The sequence below is a fragment of the Ranitomeya imitator genome, chromosome 4, assembly GCF_032444005.1.
Source record: "Ranitomeya imitator isolate aRanImi1 chromosome 4, aRanImi1.pri, whole genome shotgun sequence".
Taxonomy (NCBI): domain Eukaryota; kingdom Metazoa; phylum Chordata; class Amphibia; order Anura; family Dendrobatidae; genus Ranitomeya; species Ranitomeya imitator.
Genome location: NC_091285.1, coordinates 41,190,212 through 41,202,373, shown reverse-complemented (window position 1 = coordinate 41,202,373; position 12,162 = coordinate 41,190,212). Strand labels below are relative to the sequence as shown.

The 12,162-nt window shown below is 40.3% G+C and overlaps 1 protein-coding gene across 1 annotated transcript in view; it reads right to left on the bottom strand.

The window, feature by feature from the left end:
• CSF1R (colony stimulating factor 1 receptor) overlaps positions 1-9,320 on the bottom strand; it is a 63,020-nt gene extending 53,700 nt beyond the window's left edge. Inside the window, exon 1 of the mRNA XM_069763588.1 lies at positions 9,101-9,320. Within this exon, the coding sequence (XP_069619689.1) occupies positions 9,101-9,149 (49 nt within the window). The 5' untranslated portion in view covers positions 9,150-9,320. The remainder of the gene's footprint in view (positions 1-9,100) is intronic.
• Between the last annotated feature and the right edge of the window lie 2,842 nt (positions 9,321-12,162).

Genomic DNA, 12,162 nt, shown 5'->3' with positions numbered 1-12,162 from the left:
ATGGGCCTCATATATTGCTCCATACCGGATTATGGGCCTCATATATTGCTCCATTCTGTAAAATGGATCCCATATATTGCTCCATACAGTATTATGGGCCCCATATAATGCTTTATGCAGAATAATGGGCACCATATGTTGCTCCATACAGAATAATAAGCCCCATTATACAGTATTGTTCCGTACAGTATAAAGGCCCCATATATATTACTCCGAACAGTATAATCTGCCCCATATAATGCTCAATAAAATATATTGTTCCATACAGTATATAATGGCCCCATATATTGTTCCATACAGTATAATGGCACCAATATTTCTCCATGAAGTATATAATGACCACATATATTACTTCATACAGTGTATAATGGCCCCATATAATGTTCCATTCAGCACATAGTGGCCCCATATATTACTCCATACAGTATAACGGTCCCATATATTGCTCCATACAGTATATAATGGTATCATATATTACTTCATACAGCATAATGGGCCCCATATATTGCTCCATACAGTATAATAGGCCCCATATATTGTTCCATATAGTATTATGGGCCCCATATATGCTTCGTACAGAATAATGGGCCCCATATATTGCTCCAAACGGTATAGTGGGTCCCATATATTGCACCATGCAGTATTATGGGCCCCATATAATGCTCTATACAGAATAATGTTCCCCATATATTGCTCCATACAGAATAATGAGCCCCATATATAGTATTGCTCAATACAGTATAAAGGCCCTCAGATTGCTCCATACAGAATAATGGTTCCCATATATTGCTCCATACAGAATAATGGGCCCCTTATACAGTATTGCTTAATACATTATAAAGGCCCCCATATATTGTTTCATACAATATAATGTGCCCCATGTAATGCTCCATACAGGATATTGTTACATGCAGTATATAATGGCTCCATATATTGCTCCCTACAGTATATAATGGCCCCATTTATTAATTTATACAATATATAATGGCCCCATATAATATTCTATAAAGTATATAATGGCCCCATATATTGCTCAATATTGTATGTTGGCCCCAAATAATGCTCGATTCATAAAAAAACTAAATAATAAAATATCTCTCCTCGTTGCTCCTGTCTCCGCTGCTTCAGTCTCTTCACCATCTTCTGGTTCTCCGTACTGCTCAGCATAGAGGGTGCACTATAGTGATGTCATCAAGCCCTCTGCCCAGAGACGTCACAGAGTCAGAAGGCAGTGAAGAGACCGAAGCAGCGGAGACTGAGGAGAGGTGAGTACTTTGGGGGGTGTTCTCCTCCAACTCATGGCCATCATAGCATGCCGTGTTCCCAACTGCGAGTGGGCCCCCCCATTCGTCCAGGGCCCCGGAACTTGCTCTGGTGCTCCGGGTGGTGTCGGTGGCCCTGATAGGGGGACACCTATTTATAGATGAAGCTCATGCTTCTTTGTCAAAATGGTCTTGTAAGTAGACATGTGTGAGGGACACACATGTCTACTTAGCAAAGATTGTTCATGTGACTATTGGGCATTATTTATTTTTTTATTTATTGGTAAATGTAAAGCAGGAAATTGAATGCAACGCACAGGAATCTCAAGGCAGGATCGATCAATAACCAGTTTCATTCTTTCAAATACAGCAGAGATTCACAGTAATGAGGAGACAGTTAATATCAAACAGTGCGAACAGCAAAGAAACATTAAGCAATACAATTAGAATAACAAGGAAAGTCTCTCAAGAATTGTGCTAATGTTCTTTATATAAGGGTGGTACTCCCATTGTTGGGCGTTGCCACATTAGCTCTTTCTGCAACAATTGCCCTAGCAGAGGTATCCGGGTTTTCCCACTAGGCTGCATGTCCTCCTAACAAATTCTAACCCAGGCCGACCCCTGCATCATATGTTATGGCTGGAAGTGACGGCTCTGGTTACTCGTATCGACCATCTGTAACCGCAGCCGTCCTACTCTGGTTGACGTCTCCTCGTGGATCCTTGGTGCTTAACTCTCGAAGGGTGTGGTCTGGCCTCTGTAATTTGACTGGCGTGGGGTGAAGGTTCTGGTCTGATCCAGCGCAGCCTAGTCTCTGGACCTTAACTGGCATAGTTGGGTCTCTCGGTCTTGTCTGGCGGTGACCAGCACCCTGCTGGTGCATGCATTCCTCTGTGGCCTGTCACACTTTCTTCAGCATCGTCTCTGGCCCTTGTCTGCACTGCTCCTCTCCTTGGTGCCAAATCCTCCTGCGATTTGGCGCTCAGGGCTTTTTGTCATACAAGTCACCTGACCAGGTAGCATACAAGAACTAGCTCCCCTTGCAATTTTTCTGGTGCCAATTGGTTCTACCTGTTTTCATCCAACCAGCAGATGTCACATCATGCAGGGACTCTTCAGAGGCACCCACGCTTCCTCTTACATATTGAATGAACACCTGCAATGTTTCTTGATGCCATAACACACCAATGCAGCATCATAAACTAAAAAAGGGGCTAAAGATGGGAAGTAAAGCAATGTGGCTGACACTACATGGAGTGTATTAGAAAATGACAGTGATGAGTCAGTAGACTGTTGGGTGTTGGCCACAGGGAGCTGACTCAAACAAGCCAAATCAGAGGCTGGTCAGCGGAAGGAAGCGCCATAGAGAACCAAGGAGTATGCAGTACGGAGTGGCAGATATTAAGGTGACTAAGTGAATAAAGAACTGGCCACAGAGAGAGTAGGGCCTAACGAATTCTATTATCAAAGATGGTGTTACTCTTGGATTCCTCTAGCTTTCCTTTAACTTGGCTGTATACTGTTTGTAATTTATACACCTTGTACTATTATTTTACTGGCTCAGCTCCCCTCTTGTGGGTAGGATATCAGCCTGTCAACTGATGGAACAACATTGACCTAAAGCCATGCCTATGACATTTGTGGGAGCTTTCTTGACGATCTGCCAATGTTGAATAGGTTCCACTTGCTAAAACACTCTGGTGAGAGAGAATTGAGTGGTTGTCCAGCTCTGCGGTGTCACTCCATAATAGAAGGCAGAACTAGCTCTCCACACTTTGGAGGGAGAGGCAAGGAATGTGGTACTGCTGTTTTTTGAAGAAAAGGGGAAGAACTTTGACCATATATCCCTATATCATATATCCCTATATTTTTTTTTCTGCACCCTCACGATACTCACACCCTGTGGTATGACATCAGTCGTTTTATCAGCGTCTATATGGCATGATGGCTCCAACACACTTCCAGCTTGTGTTCGTCCAGGCGTCCCTCGGATACCAGGGAGATGTGGCTATGTTGCTCGGAGCTGATCGGATAACTCAGGGGTGCCCCTGGCTTTCATTGCTGTGATGTCACTCCTGGCTACTGATGTGCATATGTCAGCCTCCAGCATGGAACATGATGCTCACCTGCGGCATAGAGTACGTTTACATTGCTTACGTTCCTGTGTGCGACACCTCCTCCATCCTGATTGATTGTTACAGTCACCGGTAATCAATTTTTTATCTAAATCTGTGTATATATATATATTGTGTGTACTAATAAACCCTTAACACCTTCCCGGATGAAGCTGTAGCTAACAGCGATATGCATGGTGTGTCTGGGTGCTGACCTGACTCATGGGCTGTTATTGGTGATATCACTTACTCACTTGCTTGCATCCTGGCTATTACCGTATTTTGCTCACCTTGGGGTATTACACCTTGGGACCATTTCTGAATTGCATCGACCCTGGTCCTTAGGGTTGTACTTGCCCTTAGGGTGATCAGCTATGTGGGTGGCCGCCTTAGGTGAACTTTTCTCTGGAGGGACAATATGTGTGTAAGCCATACTTAGTTATTATACTGTATTTCATTAATGATACAGTCTTATAGGATACTAGTACTGTCTTTTATACTAATATATCATGCAAATTTATCAGTTAGTGGTCTACATCTATTACTGCCAGCATTGTATTATCCCTGTATTTTGATAGGTACATATGATGTATGTAACATGCCGTGACATCATGTTTATTGCAATAAGAGACTTTGAGATATGCATTTTGTGACATAGACTGCATTCTCTTCTTCTTTGACTATTTTGTCGGCCCATTGTTTGCAACTTTTTTGTGTATTTCAAGTCTTGCACCTGTATTTTATGTTTTTTTTCATGATGACTGTATATTAATAAAGCTTTGAAATGTTTTGGGTGTGTACATCACTCTTGTATTTCTATTCTTTTCTCTTGTTGACCTGTGACCAGATGTCCCAAATCAATCCAAAAACTTGGAAACAGTAGTGGTGGATGTTCTGATTTTATCTGCACCTTTAAAAAGTAATGAAAAACTGTACTTCTTCAACTGTGATGCCATTTCCTTGATCTACCATCTGTTTCGGGGAAGACACATTAATCTGCCTCCTTGCCGGGCTGACGTAAAGAGAAAGTGGGCAATCCTAGGTGATTGGTCACCAACTACCTAGATGCTATGGGCGTTGTGCCCCCTCGCCACTGCTGGCAGTGTGGCCCACTTGGTCACTTGAAAGTACGGTACATCTGAAGACCAACCTTGGAAAGGTTACAAGACTCCTAAATGAAGCAAACTACCAGGTGGTTTGAATAGATGCTACTTAACAGAATGATTTGCAAGATTGCTCCTTCACTCAAAAGAGGAAAGAGTAGTGGTCATTGACCTAAAACAAAAAAAAAGAGTCATTTTTTTCAGAACAGAGTTAAAAATCATTTTTGTAATTGGCTGTCATTAAAACATTTTGGACCTTTGTCTCGTCCAATTCAAATCCTCACATTAGAAAACTGCTTTTCTATTGGAGAAGATTAATAGATAGATGTGGTCATATGCTCCTCCACCGGCAGCCATTGCATGGACTGGTGGAGTGGAGAGATGATTTTACCCATGAATTGAGAGTAAAAGATTAGCTGAGGAGGAGAAAGAAACAGATTTTTCTGATAAGATATATTGCACAATTTCTTACTTTCATCTGTACTACTAAATTATGAAATAATAATTTAAACATCAGTTACTCTTTAAATGGAAACTACAGAAGGAATCAGGGAGTGCAGAACAGTGAGTGGCAGACTGTCAATTAACCTTAGGTAAATTGTGTATATGTACAGGCGAGGTAGCGGAACGATCCTAAGAGGAAAAACTGAGGCAGAGTCAAGCAAACCTCCAGAGAAACGTCCAGTGGTCGTATTGTTTAGAGACTCTGTTACTATTGGATTACAATTTACAAAGATCTTGTTGCTTTTAGATAATATCCCCTGTAACATTGCATTACCAATATTTGTCCCATCACAGTTCAATAACTGATAAAATTGTATTAAAATAATATACAAGATACATATAACTGCATGTGACCAAGGCCTGTGTGGTGTTTTGATTTTGTAATTGGTTCTAGTAAGTCTTAAGAAATATCACATTTCTACACCTTATCTTGATTGATTTTGTAATGTTTCTGACATCTGTGTAGTTTCGAGGCATTTCTAAAAATTCCGTGACTGTCAAAAACTCTGTTCTGATTCCTCCAAATGATAGACAAGATTTATTTAATTGGAGGACATATCATTGGTTGAACCTGGGGCCCAAGAAGTAAACCGGCCACTACCAACTCCAAAGCATTTGGAATTGTGCATTGTGATGAACTACTGGACTGCAAAGGGTCCATATACTTCTCTGGCACAGAAAACATCTTTTGTATGTGTCCCTCACTGATCTTTCCTATGTGTCCTAAAAGTTGCATGAGGTTCCTCTTAACTCCAAGCAAGCCATCCAACAGAAGCCAGTCAACGCAAGATCATTTAGAAAAAGGTGTTACCATCTAACTACTGTTTATGGGGACTTTTCTCAAAAATAGTGAACATTTCCTATTTTTTTGAAGAAATAAATGAGGCTTACCTCTATTTTGTCAGGCTAGGTTGAGACATTTCTACCCTACCATTACCCAAAGGTTTGGTGGGCCCCAAAAATTGCCTGCTTTTAAGTAGTCAACCTTAGTTAATTATTAGTTGGTTTCAATGGTGCCAACAGGATTTGATCAATCGAATATGTATAAAGGCAACACAACTGGCCATTGGTATTTGATTTTGAAGGCACGAATCACCCTATGTTGGATCCGGGGGCAGATTTATCATTGGTGCAACCTGTGTGGCCGCACAGGGGCCCAAGTGATAAAGGGGTCCACTACCACCTCCAAACCATCTGTACTTGTGCATTATGATGCACTATTGGGCTGCACAGGGCCCATATATTGTTCTTGCCCAGGGGCCCTCTACTGTCTCTGTCCACTAGTGTGTTGAATAATGCTTTAAGTGGCGATCCATTGGTGTCTTATTCTTATGGTGTGCTGTCATATATAACCTTATCAATCATTAGTCCATAGAAACAAGTTTTAGAATATTTGGTGCTCAGAACCACTGCCATATGTTATCTAAATAATACACCTATACAGCACCTTAACATTACAAGAATAGTGCCGTAGAGTACATAAATTACAATTCCAAAAAATATCTATACAAATCTCAAATAAAACCAACTCACTGCCCAAATATCAGTTCCATATAAATTTTAATCTAATATTAGTGTTCTACTCTTTTCCATTGACTTTTCAAGCTGGACTTGATTGACTTGATTGACTGATCTCCACCTATTTGTGTATAGAGCTCATTGAGGCTGGAATATTCGCGATAGTAGCCCCTTATCTCTGTTCTCAAATAATTTGAAAAAGTATGGGCCCCTGTCAGGAGGAGTGGAACTGTACCAATGACAGGTTCCCATGTGAATATGATATTATTAATCTGAGCTTCTGCAATGATGTTAATAATTTTCATTATTATTATTAGTAGTAGCCACCATATTAATTGTCCAAGGAAGGATCAGAGAAAACGTTTGGGCGTGACTGGTTGAAGATGTCACGGCAGGAATATGAGGAGGGTCTTGCGGAATATAGTATTAATATATGCCATATTAAAATATTATTCCAACATAAATAATTGAATAAACATTGAATGTTAATCAGGGAAAAGGGGCAAAAAACATCTAAAAAGTGCAACGCGTTTCAGTGTCTTACATCAGGCAGGCGTGATGCCGAAACGTGTTGTAGCCGTTGTTTTTGAGCAAATGCCAATGAAATTTTCCCTCTTTAATTTTCAAACTGTTATCAGATTAATCCTGAAAATGTATTTAATATGATGTAACTCAAAGTAGTGAATATGTATTGGGTGATTATAACCTGGAATTTTTTTTTTTAGGAATAAATAATATTAATACACATCTCCATGCTGACTTATCTTACTGCACTGTCTGTAAAATTTTTGAAATAAAGATATCATAAATTTTGATGAATGGGGGACAAATGCGGAGACCCACCACAATTACTAAAATGAAGGAGCAGAAGAGCTCAGCTAATCCCTTTATGGGGGTTGTCTTTTCATAATGAACTGTTTGTTTTTTGTTTGTTTGTTTTTTATTTTAAAGCCCAAGTGAAGCCCAGCTTCGAAATGTAACAGGAGAAATTAAGACTTATATGTTGGCTATTAATCCGTTCTGTTCTGTGGTGTAAGTGCTGAATTTGGTTAAGACTCAACTCTATTACACCCAGATGCTCTATTAGAACATATAGAAAAAAACATTCCAAAATCTAGAATATCACAATTTTTATGGGTTGAGTCAAAAATAACCTATTCATTCTCTTGATTTCTGTATATATCCTGTGTATAACGATAACTATGAAGATTATTAATATCTATGATACTAATAACGGACGTCTATATGTTCTGTATAGATGACGGGTGGACCTCAGCAACTCTTCCACCAGGCAAACATTGTTATAGACCATGTACCTACCAACTGGTATCCACAGTTGGGCTGACCTACCAGTGTTCCAATGTTTTTGCCTAGAGGTCCAGCCAGAGTCAACTCATTACGAAGCTGATTTGGAGCTCAACATGTGGTGCTATGGCCAATTCTTAAGGGTCGACGCACGTATAAAATCTTTTTTATATGTGTGATCACAACATTGTCGCTATCTGATACTGTTGTCATCCAGTAGTCTTTTATATAATACAGATTTATATGCTAGGTACTTTGTGAAAGGTTCTCACATACAACACCTCATTATTCCTCTTTTAAATTCTCTCTTCTTCATTATTGCTCTTAAATCCAATGTTAATATTAGATTCAATCCCAAATTGCCTTGGACTGGCAACCAGGACATGAAACAGTTTTTGTACAGTGATCCAATTTTGCAATTTTCTTCTTATCTCCTTGTTTCATTTTATTTCTTTTAGTATTCCAGTACATTCCAGTATGTAGGACTAAGGACATACACTGGAGTCAAAGGATGCTTAAAATCGGGAATTCTTCCTTTTTCGTATGGGCTTTTGGATAAAATATATTGGCTGCTTCTTAGGGAGCATCCACACATCCATGTGATGTTATTTTTTTCTCGGACAAGACATGGACCCATAGAGTTTAATTGCTCCTACGGGTGGCCGAATAAATTGGGCTGAGATTGGACCACCATGCTCAGACTGGCTGGAGGTCTCCCGACACTAGTGTGCAGCTTCATATATTTCTAGACAGCTGTCAGGCTTAGGTCAAGAGAGACGCGGCCAGTCCGAGCATAGCAGTCTGATCTCAGTCCGATTTATTTGGCCATCTGACTATGCCCTTACACTCATCCATTATGTGCCCATCTGTGAGACTCAGATCACATCCTATTCTCATCCGTTTTGCGGATCAGTCTCAGCCATTAAAGTCTACAGAGATCTGTTGGACATGGACGTAAAACGGGAGACATACTTTGACGTTCAGAATTCTATCCGGGTTGAATCCATTGTTAAGAGTCAATGGATAAATAAAAGTTCAGAAAGTCTTCCTTCTTTGGTTTTTAAAAAAGAACAAGAAAAAAAATGCAACAAGGATGACACTTGAGAAAAAAATGGTCCATTTCTCACAGATGGTAAAATTCCCATGGATGTGTGAATGCAGCCTTAGCCTCAGCTCAAACTCCTGCTTGAAGTCGATTGTTAATGGGGTCGCCACAGTCTTTTTTTCAAGCAAGTAAAATAAAAAAAAAAAGAAGTAATAAAAAGAAAATAAACAAAATTGTTCAGTAACTCACCATTTCTGACACTAATTAAGATCAGCAGGGTCAGTGCCGCTGCCCCCATAATGCTCCAGTAATGGGTCAGCAGTAGGCATCCGAGGTTCACATGCAGACACTAGTCCTGGCTTGGAAGGAAGATTGCACTGACAATTCCGAAAAGCACTATTAGAATTTGAGAATTTGTCTGGGAACTTCTCTTTTCTATATTGCTCACCAGAGATGTGGAAATTGTGTCTCTGAATTCTGAAGTCAACTTCTAGAAACCATGAAGAAGGAGGAAGAAGAGAGCAAAGTGCACATCAACATACAGAGCAAACACTGCACTTTTTGTCCTCTCTTACGTGTCCGAAAGGCTCATATCATTCCTTACTGAATTTGTGTTACTTGGCTATGGTTTTGTTCCAAGACATTATTTTGTGGTACATTATGAAAGTATTAAGATATGCCATCAAATTTCCAATTTAATGGACCCTGACTGATTCGTACCCACATATAACAAAGCGCCATTTTACTTCCTTTCATCCCAGCTGAGCTTCAATGTTGGCTACTCATAGTCAGTGGCTGCCCATACAGTTGGATAGAAAAAGTCAAGTGGAACTGGCACTGCTCCTACGTTCCGGCAATACATTGAGGTCACGGCATTGGGCCACTGCCAAATAGACATTGATATCATGTACTAACGATATTTGCCAAAAATGTCTACAATGACACTACTCCTTTAAACATGGTGTAATTAAAGAGGTGGCTTACGAAGATAAAAAGTCAAGGGGAAATCTCCACTCATGCCTGCAGATAAAAAAGAAATTGGTAAGAAAGGAGAGAATTGAATACAAATCTAAGAGAGGAAAGGAGGATGAAACATGGCACGAGGTGAGACCAATAACACCTTAGCTTCTCATACTTTTCATATGACACAGAGACAACATTTTATGGACCACTTCATGCAGTATGTTAGGCCTAAAGAACATTTTTCTAGCCAACATTCACATGCTAAAGGCCAAATATGAGCACTTGACAATAGTTGAACCAGTGGAGTAAACTAAACAATATGCCCTCGTATTGCTGCATTTTCCGGGAACTTGACCAACAATCCTTTCAGAAGATATATGGGCAATATTTCATGAGGGAATTTTTTGAAGTCAGTTTTGCTTGTGGTTGTGTTGCCGTTATATATCAAAGTGTCGTACAATATTTGACACATTTCACACATCTTTATATTGCACTTTTGTCTACAGCAGTTTCCCCATCTTTTATGGGATTCCCTACAGCTAATTTTTGAGATTTTCATAAAAATTGGAGTTCATTAATTGAACTTAGACACATGAGCTTCGCTTTGCATTTTTGTTAATAATATCGTGCAACAAAATTTACATTTCGACGACAGGCAAACTAATTGCAATTTTTTTGCCAACCATGGAGATAATAAATATTTGGGAATATACCCCAAAATGTAGCCAAAATTTTGTAAATCTTATTGCATGAAATATAGCCTTGGTTATCTTTTTTCCCAAATAATTGGGGACCCTGAAATAGTGTAGGCTGGCCCTCTTACAATGTAGGGACTACTGTAGGGGACTCTCATGAAGTGTGAGCTCCATTATACAGTGTAGGAGCGAATGTGGGGGCCATTGTGCAGTAATGCAGTGTCAGGGCTACTGGGGTCATTATATTGTGTTTTGGGGAGCTGTACGGACATCATACTATGTATAGGGTAGCTGTGGTGGTATCATACTTTGTATAGGGGTACTGTGGATCCATAATAATGTATATAAGGGACCTGTGCGCCCACCATACTGTGTATATGGAAGCTGTGAGGGCATTATATTGTGTATAGAGGAGCTGTTGGCCCGCCATACTGTGTATAGCGGAGCAATGGGGACATCATACTGTGTATAGTGAAGCTGTAGGCCCACCATACTTTGTATAGAGAATCTGTGGGGGCATTATATTGTGTATAGGAGAGCTGTGGCGCACCATACTGTGTATAGGGAAGTTGTGGGGGCATTATATTTTGTATAGGGGAGCTGTGAGACCATCATACTAAGTAAAGCGAAGCTGTGGGCGCCCACCATACTGTGTATAGTGAAGCTGTGGGGGAATTATATTGTGCATAGGGGAGCTGTGGGCCCATCATACTATATATAGGGGAGCTATTGGCCCATTATACTGTGTATAGGGGAGCTGTGGGCACATTATACTGTGTATAGAGGAGCTGTAAATTCGGGGTCTCAGAGGACATTAATAAATGTTATTTGGGCACTTAAGAAGCATTATTGTTATAGGGGCACTCATGTCATTGTGACCGTCAAAGGTGGACACAGGGCATTATTACTTTATAGGGGCAAAATGTGAACACTATTTTTAGGGCATTTGCAAAGCGTATTAAAATTTTCTAGGGGGCAATTTTACCACCTAGAAGGCATAAAAGAGGTATTATTACTATATAAAGAGCACAGTAATGGGCATTACTATGTTTGGCTGTAGGAAGAGCATTGTTACTGTGCCACACAGCAGGTCCAGTAATAGGGACACAAATGACAGCGACTCAGCACTGGGTTGAGCAGTTTGTGGTAAAAGATGGGACACTGCAGGAAATTTGAGAAGTCAAATGTTTCTTTGTTGTATTCTCTGTAGACGAATCATGACTGGAAGAAGTTGTCATGTCGGTCTGGGCCAGATGGAAAAGATGGGAAATGGCAATTACTCCATCAGAAAGAATGTCTTCTGCAAGTCACCATTTGTAACTGCACTGTAACCCCTTGTATGTCCTGCAGAACTGGTATCTTCTATTATATGGTCACCATACGGCGGTAATATTGATGTTGGTCATTGTGTAGAGATTTATTTTCAGTAACAGCGCAGTCATCTGCTGAGGTTCTCCTGTACCCACAATTAGGGTGTGCCACCATAGTTGTAATCAGGGTAAGGCTGGGTTCACATTGCGTTAATGGCAATGCGCTGACAGCATCCGTTACATAGCGGCACTAACGCTATGTAACGGATGCGTTAGCGCACCCATTAACTGTCATTATGTAACGCATCGCTAACGCATGTTATAATCGGCATGCGTTAGTGAT